Source organism: Pseudorasbora parva, chromosome 15 (assembly GCF_024679245.1).
Source record: "Pseudorasbora parva isolate DD20220531a chromosome 15, ASM2467924v1, whole genome shotgun sequence".
Taxonomy (NCBI): domain Eukaryota; kingdom Metazoa; phylum Chordata; class Actinopteri; order Cypriniformes; family Gobionidae; genus Pseudorasbora; species Pseudorasbora parva.
The window spans coordinates 4,050,836-4,068,840 of record NC_090186.1 but is presented as its reverse complement, the minus strand read 5'-3'; the positions used below and the strand labels follow the sequence as shown (position 1 = coordinate 4,068,840).

At 38.6% G+C, this 18,005-nt stretch overlaps 1 protein-coding gene across 1 annotated transcript in view; it reads left to right on the top strand.

Moving 5' to 3' along the window:
- The window catches only part of rngtt (RNA guanylyltransferase and 5'-phosphatase), a 159,889-nt gene that overhangs the window by 27,353 nt on the left and 114,531 nt on the right, over nucleotides 1-18,005 (top strand). The window contains exons 6-8 of the mRNA XM_067416772.1: nucleotides 12,982-13,234; nucleotides 14,876-14,985; nucleotides 17,489-17,590. Coding sequence (XP_067272873.1) covers nucleotides 12,982-13,234; nucleotides 14,876-14,985; nucleotides 17,489-17,590 — 465 coding nt within the window. The remainder of the gene's footprint in view (nucleotides 1-12,981; nucleotides 13,235-14,875; nucleotides 14,986-17,488; nucleotides 17,591-18,005) is intronic.

Genomic DNA, 18,005 nt, shown 5'->3' with positions numbered 1-18,005 from the left:
CTTGTTTTTTTGCAATAATACAGCAGATAAACACTCTTAAAATGAAGGGGTTCTTCATTGATAATTGAGCTGCAGTAGTTTGAACATTGAGTTTGAGCCAAAAACCTAGGACTATTTTGCCAAAGTTACAGTGCGTGATGATTTTCAGTCAGACTAAAGCCTTGTTTATCCAGCGCGTGACTCCGCTGACTGACTGTGAGAACTTTTCTTTAAAAACGACAGAGGTCGACTCTGAGTAATTGTTCTATAAACCATCAGGAAACAGCGGTGAGAAGTAATATACACAGGTGACAATATTTATTTTAGGCTGTTACACTTCATCAAAAACCACACCACAAAAGAATCATGTAAAACTCAGTAAACCTTGATATTATTTCTTGTGACATTAAATTCAAATGTTATGTGTATATGTATACAACTAAATTTACTGTCACGTCACAAACAAAGGAAAATGGTGTGAGGACTCAAGTGCAGGAAAAATGATAATTTACTAACAAAATAAAACATAAATACAAAAACAAACACCCACGAGGGGGCAAACACATAATAGAACATAAACCAAACTCCAAACATACCAAAAGAAGTGACAGGGGGAAACGGGAGACACAGACAGTACAAGGATCCGACACAGACTGACAAACACAAGGAGCTTATAAGGGAAGAAATCAAGAGGGGACAGGTGGGAGAAATCAACACTAATCAGATAACAAGGGGGAGGGATCAGACAATGACAGGAGCACATGCTCAGAATGACAAAACCCACATGTGCACACAAGACAGGACAGGCATGTGACATTAATGATCTCCTAAATATTTCCTAATTTCACTAAACATTTCCATTTAGTTTTGTGTTGTAATTTTTTTTTATTAAACATGGATTTATATTTTTAATGAAACAGCTTATTTCTGCTTTTGTAGGGTGATTTTGTAAATTTAAGCAACTGATTGTGCAAACTAGGTGTCGATGTGATGATTCGACCAGATTTGGCTCAATCTCATGTAGGGGTGGTATCGTTAAGGTTTTAACGGTATTACTACTCTTTTCGATACTGCTTATCGGTCCGGTACTTTAACGGTATTCTTATCGGTACTTTTTGAGATTTTTATATATATAATATAATATATATATATATATATATATATATTCTAGTAATCAAATGTAAAATAACACGGCACAGTTTATCATAAATAGCCTAAATGAATGCTAATTAAAGCTGAAGTTATTCATGCAAGAGCTGTGAGGGATTTTTCTCTTTGCATTTGGTTGTTTAATTCGCAGTAATTCATCAGCCTGTTTATTTACACCGCTGCCTCTTTAAGACAGATGTGCAGATCTATAGGCGACTGATAATAGGCAGACGCACTACATTTTCTCCCGACTATATCCATTTGATCTGCTTGTCTCGTTGCTCGTTTCAGAGCGCGCACCGACTTGGGAACAATCTCTCGCAGACATTTTTGTGCTTTTAATCGCTCTTTTTATTATTAAACACGTCCCAACAATCACTGATCGTGCTGATTCTGTCATTATGTTTGAGTTTTATGGAGAAATGACAGCGTTGATGCAAAGGGAATTAAGTTGCGCTAGACATAAATATTATTATTATTATAATCTTTGGAAGACAAGTCTAAAATAAATTCAGACTATCACAGATCTAAAGTGTAACCAGCTATGTTTGAATGTTTAGTTCTGTCCTCGTCTCTCTCTCTCTCTCTCTCTCTCTCTCTCTCTCTCTCTCTCTCTCTCTCTCTCTCTCTCTCTCTCTCTCTCTCTCTCTCTCTCTCTCTCTCTCTCTCTCTCTCTCTTTCTCTCTCTCTCTCTCTCTCTCTCTCTCTCAAAATTCACCCCCGGGGCCCGTTTAATACCGGTTTTCGGTACCCATCCCTAATCTCATGCGGATGCGCGTGGAAATTTTACGCAAAATGGGGTACTACTGCTCACTCTGCAATGCCGTAATTTTTGCCGTGCACACCTTCGCTTAACAGTGAAGAAGTTATAGCTATTTTCATGTTTTTTTTCCTGTTATAGCGCCATCAAGTGGCCAGTTGCCTCGTCCTCTTTTCACGCAACAACAGAATGAGCTCTTGCATAGGTGTGCTGCGTTTGGTGAAAAATATCTCATTCCGTTCATGAGTTAAAGCCATTTTAGTAAAACCGAAATTTCAATGCCTATTGACAATCAGACTCCAGAGAATCTTGCTGCACCGGTTTGGTTCTGATCGTCTTGATAAAAGGCATGCCTAACGATTTATGAGTTATGAGCCATTTTGTACTTTTTTTGAGTGCTGTAGCACCCCCGTCAGGCCGATTAGGGCAAGCCTTGGTGACGTTGTAGGCGGTGTGAGTACTACCAACCCTGAAAGTTTCAAGTCTCTACGACTTACGGTTTGGTCTACTCGATCACTTTTAGAGGAGAATGCTGATCCTTGGAAAATTTGGCAATAAATCGGCATCCTTAGAATAGGCACAATGATAGGATTTGTTACATATTTTTCACTACAGTGGGCCTGCAAATTTAAAGGTAGTCTTCCTGTCTTTGTCCATAAATAAAAAGAGAGACGACATTGCCCAGTGTACGTATTGCATCCTGGCTAAGATCACACATCACTGCATAATTGCAAAATGTCCAGAGTTGAAAGTAGAAACTTCCCGTGTGGGAATTGCTTATTTCGACTCATTTCAATCTGATCTTGAACTCTTCATGCCGAATAAAACAAACGTGCTCCCGTCCCTGTTATTTCTCCACCTTGATCACTGTGAGCCGTGATTAGAGTCAGTTTGAGATCATTCCCTCTTTATTTTCACCCTTACCATCAGAGTCACTCCTCTAGCATGACAACCGTGTGTTCGTTTTTCAGAAGAAATTGCTGAAGAGATCAGAAAAACACTGCTGACGTCTCTCACATTGGAGGAAGTTAAAAGTCATTTCTGAGTCGAAGTTGTTATCTATAAATGGAAAGGCTTGGAACAGTAGTAGGTTTGCCTTGGAGCCATCTGCTGAAATTTCAATGAGAAGGCATTAAAAAAACATGCGTTGAAGTGAAGGCTTTACTTATATCACCTTCGGTCAGTGTTCGTGACTGTTCAGTCGAAGGGACATGGCCTGAGAGGACGGCGAGGCAGAATACTAAGCAGTGTTAGCCAGGGACGTGCACAGGATTTTTGAGGGGCAGTTGCTCTGACCTAAAAAAAGGGCAGCACCCCCCCAACCGAAAAAAAACCCTCATCATCTGTCCAATTACATATTATTGTTATTGCCATTATCATTATTATTTTAATGCCCCCTATAGTGGTATTTATGTTCTGCTCAGGAAAAATATAATAGGTGGGGCTATTTTTTGCAGTGGGGTCTGGGGGTTTCTCCCCCAAGAATTTTTTTTATTTCGTAGATGTGATTTCCTGCATTATGGTGCGTTTGAGGCCATTTCCCTTGCCTATACCAATAAAGAACTCAAACCAGTCAATATCAATAGTCTAATAAAAAAAGACAATATTAATTTAACTGCCATCAACAGTTTCACAGGTAATGATAATGAATAAGTTGCAAGTTTATTATGCTCCGTGTCCAGACAGAAAAAGTAGATTTATGAAGATTTTAATTAATTTCATAAAACTTGTTGATGAAGATCGTCCGTTTGTTATACCTTTCTGACAACGTTAAGTCTCACCCGACAACCGCGACAATCTCCTTCTAGTGCCGCTCATGTAGGCTCAGCCAGGGCGGTCAGGAGGAATTTGGGGGCCCCAAGCAAATGGACATGGCTAACCTTCTACAGATAAACGGCTAATGATTAAAAATTGTTTGTAAAATTTAAGAAACCATTTTTAAAACATCTATAAACATTACATAGACAGGCCAAATATTCCTAACACTTTGTTAAGGGAAGTTAGTTGGTTTGTAGTTGGTTTGTAAACTGTCTATAAACATTATCTGGATGGTTATTATAAAGTTGCAACAGATGACTATAATACCTTGTTAAATAGTTAATAAACAGTACCAGTAAAACATGTGGGTTGTCCTAAAACTGTACTTCAAAATGCAACAGTGTAAAAATTGCCACACAGAAAAAAGTAACTGTTCAAGATCCATTGGTAACTTATAAAAATAATATCATATTTGTATAAACAGTTTCTACCATATATCCTGACACTAGCACATTAAGATAAGCTATGAAAAAAATTAATGTTCCTCTGCCTCTTTCTGGTTAAATAATGTTTATAATAATAGTTAATATAGCATGCTATATTAACTATTCCAGGTTATTTATGTATAGCATAAAAATAGTTAGTATAGCATGCTATGCCACTTTCATCAAAACCTATTACAGCAATTTTATGTCATTAAATACGATAAACAGATATTCTGAAACAGATCTGCATCTTCCTTATCCCGTTAAAAATATATTACAGTATGTAACCATATTCCGTCCGTTCGAAAAAAAAGTTGCACTAACTGTTCGTTGTTACAAGCAACATTTCCCAGGCAGGTAGCTAACATAAACATATTTTTGCTAGCCTACCTAATAGTACAAATATAGCTATTTTATATAGTGTAATTTATCACTTACCACTATCTTGCTTTTTTCTTTTCTGGCTTCCTAAAGCAAAATTCCGCTTCATGGTTGAGGAGGTTTTGTATTTTGCCGGCAGCAGAGATTGGGTGGCTGTTGTCAGCGACGACTGAGAGGGCCCGCTTGAGGGGGATTCCGATAACAGTGTCATTGCACTTTACTGCATTGACTATCAAAGGGGCGCTCTGTCGTTGCATTTTATTCTTAACCTGTCGTTGACTTGCGGCCCCAGGCCAGCTCGGGACCCCAAGCAATTGTTTGACTTTCACTTTCGGAGGGGTAACGTTACCCGAATATGGAAGTGATTGAGGCTTAGCGATTTTTTTTTTTTGTTATATTTTTTTTATTGATCTAGGCCTACGTGAAATTCTGCATCCATTGTACGATTGTTTTATTTATTTTTTCCACCTCGGAAGGGCAACGTGAGTCGAGAAGGGCATATGGGCAGTTGCCCGGGCAACCTGAGCAACCCCCCTGTGCACGTCCCTGGTGTTAGCAAATACAGACCGACTCTTACAACATTTTCAACAGATTGGATTTTTTCTTATTCTTAATTAAGACTCGAGATGTTAACAAAACCGTAGGAGGGAAATACCCAAATGTTTTTTCTGTGGCATCAGACTCATTTTGGTACGCGAGTGCGAGTTCATAAATGCTGCCACGGCCAAGGCTTGTCTCATGAATATTAATTAGGTTAGACAGTGTTTGCTCTGGCCTGCTTGATTAGCTGACAGGCAGGATTTGGAAAGAAGGCTTGGCCCATGAATATTAATTTCTTGTGACTGGACTGGTTGCTTTGGGAGGCCTGCTAACCAATCAACATTACCTAATTAATATTCATGAACTAAGTAATGGGAGGAAGCAGTCTGTCAGTCAAATAGTACTGCATTAAAGTACTTGAAGGCTACATGGCATTGTTTAAGTATTGAAGACATGCATGCTAACTACATTTTTTTATTCAGTAGGGTTGATCAAATAAAACTGTTTTGTGTAGCTTTATTATCATAATACAAAGGCATTTTATTCACACCATGAACTATAACTATAACAATAACTATATTAGTGTCCACACCAACCCACGATTATCGTTATCATTAGGGGCCAAGCGATGACATCTATTGTATCCGTTGTATCCATTGGAGTTTATGACAGCCCATAGAACCGTATGGTAAAAAGATGTGAAATTTGGCACTCTTGATTAGGCATGTGCCGATATCAATTTTTCATGTTGCGATTAATTGATGAAGTTTTATCACGATATACGATATTATCACGATATTGAAATAAGTTGCAAAAAAAAGTGTTGCCATAGCATAACAGCTTTAAGAACTATTTTGTAAGAACAAAAATAACTGAATGTTTAAATACAATAATGCACCAAAAATATATACAGCTCTGGAAAAAAAATTAAGAGACCCCTCATTGAGAAATCAATGTTAAGTGGTCTCTTGATTTTTTTCAGAGCTGTAAAAGTACAATTTTCAAACAGATTAAAATGCAAAAGAATTAGGCTATAAAGAACAACAGGTAGGCTAACAAATTACAATAAGGTTATTTAATGCATTAACTAAGATTGAGCAACAGCTACATTTAGTACATAAAGTATAATGTTTTTGTTAATGTTAGTTCAGAAATACTGATCATTGTTAGTTTTATCTTAGGTCCATTAAAAAAGTTATTTTGATTTTGATTTTAATGTTATTAAAAAGTAACTAAGAAATTAACATAGAATGATTAATTCTTTATAAGTATTTTTCATTGTCAGTTTGGTAATAATGAATTAACATGTTAACTAATGAAGTCGTGTCTCAAAGTTTTACTGTACAATAACAAATAACCAGAACAGTTCTAATTATTAGGGCATGTTGTAGTCCAGATTAAAACTTAAAAATGTTTAAGTTTGAAAATAAATAGCCTATTAAGTCTTTAAGTATTAAGTATTTGGTGCTGTGATGAACAACATTGAGATTACAAAAACGAAAAACTACACGCGTTTTGTTTGTTTGTTTGCTGGTTTCCGGGGTAACCGCTGCATTCTGCAGTTCATCAGCGCCCTCTGCTGTCACTGAGCGGCACTTCAGCAGCGCGTCTCCTTCACCGGTTCAGTCGTGTGCAAACGCACGTTGGGCTTGTTTATATCTGAGCGCGCGTCCCTTTGACGCAGAAGACAGCAGTGTTGAGCATTTATACGGTTAATGGGCAAAGTATTCTTGAGTGCAAATATAAAAAAATGATAAGTTGTTAATAAATTATTATTTACGATATTTTAAAGTGCCCACGATAACAATATCGTGCATATTCATTATCGTGATAAATCGCATTATCGAAAATCGGCACATGTCTACTCTTGATAGATGTCAGTCCAAACATTCACCATTGCAAATTTAAAGTCTTTAATTCAATCTCTGTAGCGCCACCAACTGTCCAAAGTTTCAGTTACATTTATGCTGATAACATTTGAACCATAAGGGCTAGAAACAAAACACATTTTTTCTCTGATTCCTTTGCTCAAGACAATTCGATCACAAGCCCTATGACGTCAGATCATCTTCAGATCATGCTGGTAAAAAGTTATCAAAAGCTCTTTGATAAACCCAACCATTTTCAAATAACGTACAAATGAATTTGATGAAGAGTACGCCAAATTGGACACAAGGCTATATTTCCGCAACGCTTTGGCGTATTCAGACCAAAATTTGTCCTGAGCGTGAACTCTTACTATTAACTTCTCTTATGAATCTGTGCATCATGCCGAGTCAAATGATGTGCAAAGATGCCCAATATTAACATATTGACTATTGTGGGTGTCGACCATTTTGAATTTTGTCCTAAAATGCTGTATTTGAAGAACTTATTAGCGTAGTGTCATGGGGATGATGCCCTAAAAGTACTCAAAACGTTTTGAGACAGCGCCACCTTGCAGTCAACAATGCTAATACCTTTTGACTCTTCTAAGATTTCTTATGGCAAGAGCTTGGCAAGAGCAATGATACCCATTGTGCCATATTTGCTTTAACTTAATGTCCGCCATTTTACATTTTTTTGAAAACCTACTTTTTCGAACAACTCCTATAACGTTGGTTAAATTTTCACCAAAATTGGCTCAGGTTATCTTCAGACCATGCCGGAAAAAGTTAGCAAAAGCTTTTTGATAGATTAAATCGTTCTCGAGTAACACATGAACAAATATGATGCAAAGCTGATTCTGAGGCAGTAACTTTGCTTCGCTTTGACATATTGACACCAAACTTTCTCTGTCACCTCACACTGACCACACCATGATAATTTCATAACAGTGCCACCTATTGAAAGTGATAAGCAAATGAATTATATTACAGTAGTTGTATTAATCGTATATAAGTAATTGTATATAATTTTTTTCAGCCAGTTCGACTAAAATATAAATCTTGCAGCCATGCTTGCATGTGATATTCAATTGCTGCTTGCAGCTATATTTATAGTTAGTGTCCCTGTTGTGAATGGGCCTTAAGTAAGATTAAGATCATTCTATACACAAACTATCTGTACATATTCACCAATATTATCTGTCCATATTCATCTGTTGCAGTCATTGCAAGCTTATAAAATGATGAAATATCCAAGATAGGGACTAACTAGGTCACTCACTGCCTTTGCTTGCAGGTTTGTAAAGAGCAAATACGTGTGGAAAAATTCTCTCAGAGGCACTCAGAAACACTTTACATTATATTTAATTTACCGTAATGCTTAATCCTCAGAATCTTGGCATTTGAACCTCTGTGATTACATACTGTTTTACTGATCTATACATATCAATGATTGCTTTTATGACTTTTTACTAGTTGTCCAAGTATAGTGTAACAGCCTGTAGATCAGTGTTAACCGCATGTAAACAACTCGTCATGTGACGCATGTCTTAACGCATAATCTTATGAACATTTTTACACTTAATGAGGTTTTCCCAGCTGAGCAAACTATGCTTATTAAAAATAATCTAGTATATACCCAGGATCTGGACAACACAAAAACTACCCAAACACTGAAAAAATACCCCCCTCCCCTCCCCAAAAAATCCCAAGAATTTACATTCTGAGTGGAAACAATTTCTAATCTATCTCCCGAAATGAAAGTATCCTGCTGTAGATCAACACTATGTCCTTTAAAACAGAACATACAGACATTTAATTTCACATTAACACTCATTGAGCCAGAATGTCAGCTAACATCTCAGCTTTTTTGCAACCTCTTCTGCATTTTTACCATGTCTGAAAATATCTGCTGTATCATCATCATCATACATTACTATATTACATCACTAACCTTGGGTAGATCATTAATGTATGCTATAGAGATTTGGGCCCAGTACGGACCAGAGTTTGTGAGTGGAGTGAAGCGGCAGCAATTTTCCCGCCACGCTCTAAGCATTCAATAATCAGTCCGCTCCGGGATCACCATTTCCTGCTCCCCGCTCCAATCCTGGCTCACTGATATCAGAAACACCGCTCCGTCTACGCTCTGAGGAAATTCACTGCCAAAGTATTTAAGTAAGCTCTAAAATATCCCAAAAGTTCGGTTTATAACCTACATTAAAACAAAAACAAAAAACAATAGTTTCAACGTGGGTTTACTGAAACTATAGAAGATTTTTTTTTTTAAATATCATTGCTGCTTTTTGCGGTGCAATTTTGTTCAGAAAGATGAAAATAGTATGTTTTCATCGGTTATTTTATCTACGAGTCACTACATTACAGATTTCTACTTGTTCAGAATCAGATACAGAGAACTGTAAGCAGAAAAGCCCTGTAAGCATTTGTTTGAATATATTAGCGAGGGTGATTGCGTGTGAATAAGTGTTACCTTTTTAAAATGTGCTTTCACCCGATCATATTTAGTATGTAGGTACAAAAAAATTCCTTGAACTATAACATCCATCATGTCCATCGCTGTCACCATGACTTTTTGGATTTGAGTGATCCATCTGTATCGAGCTTGTTAAACGTGTTTGTCGCGGGCGTTCTGGCTAAAAACATGCAGTTATGTTATATGCCACTGGCATGCAATTGTGATGGAGCGGTAGCGGAGCGCACTTTAAAAAAATCTGGTACAGACCCTTGTGGATCACCAGTTGGTAGACATAATGAGTAAATGCAAAAGGTAAATCATCTTTTGCATCAATTAGAGTTTGTACATTTAATCAAATCTTATCTTCAATCCTATTCTCAATTAGTAAAAATGTATAATTATTGATGTCTATCAATGGGAGTTCCACAAGGGTCCGTCTTGAGCCCAATTCTCTTTGGCATACATTAATGATTTACCTAAGGTGTGTGTACAATGTAATATCATAATGTATACTGATGATACAGTCCTTTTCACACACAGTATCAAATGCTTTCTGCAAATCGATAAATACAGTTCCTACCACTCCTCCTTTATAGATTAATGCCTTCACCTTTTCTACAAAGTAACATGTAGCAGTATCTGTTGAGTGATTCATCCTTAAACCAAAATGCATAGGATGTAATTGGAAGGAACTATCATTAAGATGATCTATAATTTGTTTGGCCACAAGTTTTTCAAAAACCATCTCTACTAATGGGCCTATAATTACAAGTTAAACGAGGGTCGTCTCCCTTAAATGTATATGAGCCACAACCGCTGGCTTCCAAGAATTAGGGAGTCTCCCTTGACCTAATGAAATATTAATAATGTGTTAGAGGGTTAACTATTGAATAATTCAAGTCTTTCAGTAAAAGTGTGTTCATACCACAAATACCCTTAGCCCTTGATGACTTAAGAGACATGACTACTCTTAAACCTTCAGCTTAGTTACTGGTCGTTATACCAGCGCTGTCTCTCTAGCATTGATGGCACGTAAATAAGGTTGTACTGTGAAGCTTGAAGCTTTTTTTATCCACAAACTCAATAAAATGGTGATTAAAGGCCTGTGCCAATTCCATAAGCCTCTGTGAAATTGTATAATTAATCTTTTTAATTCATTTAGCCTGGTTTTAATATTATTTTGACTCCATATAGATTTTGAAATGAAGAAATGCGTACTTTTCTTTAGCAAAGATGCATTATATTGATTAAAAATGACAGTGAATCTCTGAAAGGTGTTAGAGAAATAACATTGCTTTGATTGGTTTTGAACAAATATAAGCCCGCCCTCATACTGACCACAATGCATCTCTCATCGCGTGTTCTGATAAGGTTATATACTGCACAGAAAATTAGCAAAATCGTGCAAAGTTAGGATGGCAAAATGAAGGGTAAAAAGAGGAGAAAATGCTATTATGGCATAGGATCGGTTGAATGAAATGCCTTCATCTTCAGGCAACATGAACAGACCTGTGCAATGATGCATTAAACACAGCTTGACTTGGCACAGTGTGTTTTCTTTGCTCAGGTATGAACTGCTGAGAGCACAAAACCAAGATTTGAGAGACATTTAGCAACCAAACTATCAGTCACCAAACTGTCATAATAATAACTTGCCATATTGTTGTGCATATGCACTAATGCATTTGAGGTTAAGGTTTTTTTTTTTTTTACTTTTGTATGATAATACTTTTTTAGTATTGTTCTGGGTTGCCACTGGATCCATATTTGGTCCTGAAGCAAAATCTGTTGATCTGTAACACTTTACAAGAGCAGCATATATACTCTTGGGTTATTAAATCCCACCCCTCCAACACCTGCTTTGGCTAATCAATACTTCATTATGTTCAGTCAAGCATGCTAGTGTTGTCTGGAGGAAAGATTTTAATTGTTAGTATTTTATTGTAAATCTTCCAGTCTTTTGTTTTTATTTGAATGTCGTGTGGTTGTTTTTCCCCAGTAGGTGAAGACTTTGGGCCAGATTTACTAAACAGGGCAAATTAGTCTGAGAGCGCAATCCCATAAAAGCACCAATGGGAGTGTAAAGTTCAGCGGTGTGTGATCTACTGACAACACAAATTAAACGATACAGACTCAGCCGGATCATTTCCATCATGACCAACACAATCTACCAGTTAGCATCTGGTTTAAAGGGATACTTCACCGCTTTTTCATATTAAACTATGTTATTCCTTTAACTAAAACGAGTTGACACACACCTCTCTCATCTGAGTGTGTGCACTTAATCGCTCTGATGCGCAGTGACGATCTTAGCCCACTAAGCCCAGTTCATTCACTATGGTACCAAACAGAGATCAAGTTAGAAGCCACCAAACACCTCCACGTTTGCCCTATTTAAATACAGTTACACCAATAGTTGAACAACCTAGTACGGTGACAAAATAAAATGTGGCGCTTTTCTAAGCGGATTAAAAAGGAGAACTATAATGTATGGCGGAATAGCACTTCTGAGAGTACTTCGGCTCGGCGCAGTAAAAAGTCCCGGCTGAAAAGTCTAGCCCATAGTGCAGTAGCTTAAAGCAGTTAATTTCGTTCGTCCATTTATTTATATAGCACCTTACAGACTACCACGGTAGTTCAAAAGTGCTCTACATTGCAGTAAAAAAAGAAAACAATAATACAATAAGACAAAACACAAAACATCCATGTACTAAAATGCCAAAGAGTACAGATATGATTTTAAGTGATCCTTATGAACATTTTAATTAATGGAAGATCTAACAGGTCCTTTTTTCCACCATTCATCAACAAGCTGCAAGCATACAATGTGTGTTTGACACGTCCCAACATAAAGTGCACTACTGTAGTCCAGACGGGAAAAAATATATGCATGAACTACTTTTTCCAGGTCGCTGGCTAAGAGTATTGGTTTCAGTTTGGCTATCTCAAATAAAAGAAACAATTACGGACAACTGTCTTTATCTGCATATCAAAAATGACTCCCAAGTTCTTAAAGGGTTAGTTCACCCAAAAATCCAAATTATGTCATTAACTCCTCTCCCTAATGTCGTTCCACACCCGTAAGACCTCCGTTCATCTTCACACACAGTTTAAGATATTTTATATTTAGTCCGAGAGCGTATGCAAGTGTATGCACACTATACTGTCCATGTCCAGAAAGGGAATAAAAACATCATCACAGTAGTCCATATGAGACATCAGTGGGTTAATTAGAGTCTCTTGAAGCATCCAAAATACATTTGGGTCCAAAAATAACAAAAACTACGACTTTATTCAGCATTGTCTTGTCTTCTGGGTTTGTTTATAAACCCTCAAATAAAGATTCAAACGGTTATGAATCAGCGTAACGATTCATGATTCGGATCGCCAATGTCACGTGATTTCAGCAGTTTGAGACGCGATCCAAATCATGAATCAATACGCTGATTCATAACCGTTTGAATCTTAGTAATCTTGAATAAAGTCGTCGTTTTTGTTATTTTTGGACCCAAGTCCAGGGGTATGCTGGTATGCCGTATGCTGAATGGTGATACACAGCTTGAGAGATTGTGTGTTTTCTCCCGTCAGTATCGAGGCGGCGGTGGCAGCGTTCAGTCAGGCTCGGCCCCCGGGCATCTATAAAGGAGACTATCTGAAGGAGCTCTTCCGGCGCTATGGGGATGTGGAGGACGCCCCAGCCGCCCCTGCTCTCCCCGAATGGTGCTTTGATGAGGACGAGGATGAAGATGTGGATGATGACGGGAATGCCATTGCTCAGGGGTCCGAGCCCAGCTCCTCTCAGCCCAGTCAGGGCAAGAAGAAGAAAGAACGACTAAAAGTGGTGCGTAAAACTCATTCCAGCTCACAGTCTTGGGTCCTCTCTCTCAGAATGTTTTTTTTTACTGGAGCAACATTAGATGCCATTTACAATAAATACATAAATATACCGCCGTTTACTAAACAATTGATTGGGACAGACAAAATTACGGAAATTACCAAGTTATTTACCGTGGCTATAGAGTAGAGGTGAGACGCATGTCATCAAGTTTAGACGCAAATCAATTAGAGGTTCGAATCCGCCTTTTGCCACACTCGCTCTACTCCCTTTTCCCATCACTTATCAGATCAGAAAGGCATTTATTTTCAATAAAAATGGAGAACATATTAGAAAAGGGGAAATAAAGCGTCTAACATGTGTTTAATAATAAGTGTTTATCGGTTAGGGGTTGGTAAACAGACGTGCTGAATTAGAGACGATAAAAGTGAGTGGGTCCAATATCATTGGTCGTGGGTCTTGTCCCACACACACAATGGTTCCGACGCCCATGGGCCTCTATTTTAACGATCTGAAACGCAAGTGTTAAAGCGCGAAGCGCAAGTAACTCTGTGGGCGGGTCTCGGCGCTGTTGCTATTTTCCCGGCGGGATAAATGACTCTTGCGCCCGGCGCAAATCTAAAATGGGTTGGTCTGAAGTAGCTTCATTATTCATAGGTGTGGTTTGGGCGTAACGTGAATAAACCAATCAGAGCGGCATCCAACATTCCCTTTAAAAGCAGCTGCGCAAGTTCCATTATGGATCGCTATTATTATGGCGTATTTACCAGGCGCACGCCAGGAGCGGTTCACAGCCGACGAGACTGATGTTCTTGTAAGAGCAGTGAAAGACAGAGGAGTTGTGTTGTATGGGGATGGGAGAAACCCACACAAAATAGCGTCGATTAAACAGTTTTTTTCAGTTTTTCAGTCTATTTTTTTTTTCCTGGTTCTTGACGGACAAACCAATTTGTCAGATGTCCTTACATACATATATGTCTTGCCACTATTGGGCAAACAGCTCTGATCCTTAATTACTACAATTAGCCTGAATAATTTGTAAGCTAGATTTATGCCTATTTTTTCACATCTTCGTGGCACACCACAATGATTTCCGTCATCTCATGTGCTAATATTTTTTTAGTGTAACAATTTATGATTTGCAAAAATAACTGTTGCATCTGTGTAAGATTACATGAGCAAAGTGTATGCGCGTTGTGCACGCTATACATTATGGTCAAGCATGCGCCCTTTAAATAGCAGAATGAACAACGCACAACGCGCCAATTGTTTAATGGAACAGCAAAATAGCACCAGGGATTGTTTACGCCTCCTTTTTTGCGCTGAACCGCCCAGGGAGCGCAAGTTCATTCACTAGTTTAGTGACATGCTTCTGTGGAGGGAAAAGCGCGCTTTGCGCGGGTGCAAAATAGGAATGACACATGCGTCGGTGTACAAAGTCAATTGCGCTGAGTGCAAGATAGGGCCCATGGTCTTAAAGGAATATTACTGGTTCAATACAGCACAGCTCATCTGGGATATAAATAAAGCCCAGCTTATCAATGATGCTGCTTTCCTTTTTTGTTCAGGGTGTCAGCTTCCTGTCCATTTGAGCTGTTAGTGATGAAGTGTGCAGACATGACGGTTGTTTGTGTGTGTGTGTCTCAGGGCGCTGTGTTTCTGGAGGGGGTGTGTGTCAAAGGAGTCACTCAAATCACATCACAGCCCAAGCTCGGCACCATCCAGCGCAAATGTCAGGAGTTCTCCGAGTGGGACAGGTGAGTGTGTGTGTGTGTGTGTGTGTGTGTGTGTGTGTGTGTTACCCCCCACAGATGCTTACCAGCTCTGAGGGTCACTGATATGTCAAGTAATCAAAAGCGTTCAAATGGTGAGGGCTGGGAATGTGTGTGGGGCATGAATATGGTTCAAAAAAAGAACTAAACCTCCTTTTTTAAATTAAAATGGCTCAATGAAATAAAGTGCTTAACCTTACAGGAAATGCCACTCATCAACTTTAGGAGGTCAAGCAAAAATATTATATGAGCTGTTTTATTGTACTTTTACTTTAGATGAGGTGGGAATTTTGCAACCCTGTTGCCCACATTTGAAGATTTTTTAGTAATAAACATTAAATAAACAGAATCGAAGTAACATTCATTAAATGTAACAAAAAATTATAAAATATACACTAGAATGGATAACATGGTTGTATATTTTAACCAAAAGTAAGATTTGACTGTTATTGACAAAATACTAATTTCTCATAAATAAGAAAATAATTGATTGCCGTGTTTTTTTTTCCGAAAATATAAGACGACCTTGAGTATAAGAAATTTTCAAGATGCACCTTTTGATAAAAGTCTTTTTGAAGACAAATCTTGTATTTTATAAAGAATGCTTTTATTTGAAGATCATTTTCATATTGCATATTTTTACATTTTCATTTTTGTATTAAACTTTTGTATTAAACTATTAAAAAATAATCACTTTTTGGCATACCATAAAAATAACCTGTAGCCCATCTGATTTCTTCCACAATTAGGCTATCCATCCTATAGTTAAAACCATGTAGCCCTAGACTGTGTAAACCCAGCGATTAGATTTCGCCCGGCAGCTCAGGCTGGAAACCTGTACATTCATTTATCCTGCTTCTGTTACACTTTTGCGGGAACCAATCACAGACTGGCTTAACAACCTGGCGTGCTATTGGTGGGTTTAACACAATGACTGATAAGCCCCTTTCACACTGCGATTCCGGCAAATACACGGATAATGCGACCCGGCATTTGTTCCCGGGCCGCTAGATTTGGTCCATTCACACTGCCAGCGAAATACCGTAATATGTGCGCTTTCACACACAACCCGTAACGGTCCCGGGTCGACTTCACGTGACATCCTGATGTGACGTATAGTGGCGAGCGATCTCCGCTTCAGCGCGGATAGTAAGGAGCTCGTGGTCTCGACTTGTGTCCAGTTTGCGCACATTTCTGCTTGTTTAATTTTAGTTTCTTTTGTATACGAACACTCTCTGCGTTTAAAACACCGACTAGCTCTTCTGGCACTGCAGGGTTGTATTATTGAAAAAACAAGCTCTAGGAGTCGCACGATAACTACGTACACGTTGCGGCATTAGTTTTGGCTTTTGTTCACACAGCGCTCGTCCCGGGTCGAATCCCGCAATGTTACTAGGTCCCCGACCCGGGTTCAATTCGGTAATCAATCCCGGGACGTGGTTGCTTTCACACAGAAGGCGACCCGGCAATGTTCTGGGAATATTGCGGGTCCGACGTGCAGTGTGAAAGGGGCTATAGAGAAGCGATGGCAAGCAGTTTTTTGTTAACATTGAACATGGCGGCCACCGAAGAACAGAAACCTGTTGATGCCACTATCGCTGCTGTTTTAAAAGATTTCAAAGGCAAGTTTTCTTTGAAACGGAACAGAAACTTCCCCTGGAACAGTTCCTACAAAAGAAGGATGTGTTTGCCTTACTCCGACTGACTTTGGTAAAAGCCTAATTTACCAGATCTGCAATGTACGCCACCCAGATCATCGGCCTGATTGGTTGAAGGACTATCCAATTGCGTTCAGAGTCATTTAAACTATGCTCCTTGATCACGCCTCTTGTGCAGCAGAAAATACAGAGCAGACTCACCAGACCAATGTTCAGTCATAAAAGATTGAGCTTGGTCTGGTGATAGCCAGACAAATGTAGCCTAACAAAACTCCACTAACAGTAGAAGTGAAATCTGGGTACAGTTTAACGTTTTAAATCACGTATGGGTGAAGTTTGGGTCATGTCAGCAAGGCATGCCAGACAGTCACCCGCCTGAACTTTATTCTGTCTATTAGTTGTTGATTGGATGGAGGCAGATCTGAATGAGAGCTTGCGGTTGGTCGTAAGAAAGGGGCAGAGTTTAAGCAGACTTAATTCGGAGAAGACCGGAGGGTGGAGTTATGGTACTATTAAAGTTACGAGGGAAAATAGAACGTGCATGGATGAATCATAAATTAATTAAGGACATTCAGAAAATTTTCATTTAATGCCAACTGTAATATAGTTCGAAGCACATGACATTTGTGCCTTTAAAGTGCCTAATAAGTAATGGGAAACATATTTGTAGCCTGCTAATTGAAAGAGTCACAGCTGAGTTCTGCTGCGAGTCATTATCCTGATAAAGCAGCAGCCGTGATTACTTCCATTGATGAGTGGAGATCAATTAATACCACCCAGAAATGTGTCCCATAATCACTTTTTCTTATTTTGATGTGCTCGTTTGTCAGATCCGGGTTTCCTGGAGCTCAGCCCGTATCGATGGACCGCAGGAACATTCGTCTGTTGGAGAAGAACGCTTATAAAGTCAGCTGGAAAGCGGACGGCACACGGTGAGTCCAGCCATTCTGAGGCCTGAAGCACACGCTAGGCTAATCCATCAAACGCTTATAGCCACAGCGCTTGCAGATTTGCTGCTGCGCTCCAAAGTGTCAGAAGATGCTGCAAAATCTCATTAGAGAAACTAAACTGAAAGAGGGCGATTAAACGTATTGTGAATATTTTCAAGTATTTTTATAGCCATATTACACTTAAGTAGCCATTTTTTAATTAAATCCTGAAGTATTTTCAAGAATCTCGTAATTGCATTAACTATTTTACTGTTAATTTTGTGACTTTTTGTGACTATTTTCATCTTCTCTCTGACCCTTACAATGAAACACACTGTTATTGTGCCTGTGCTGTTTTTCCAGCTTTGTTTAAAGGCACAATATGTAAGATTTTTGGATTAAAATATCCTAAAACCAC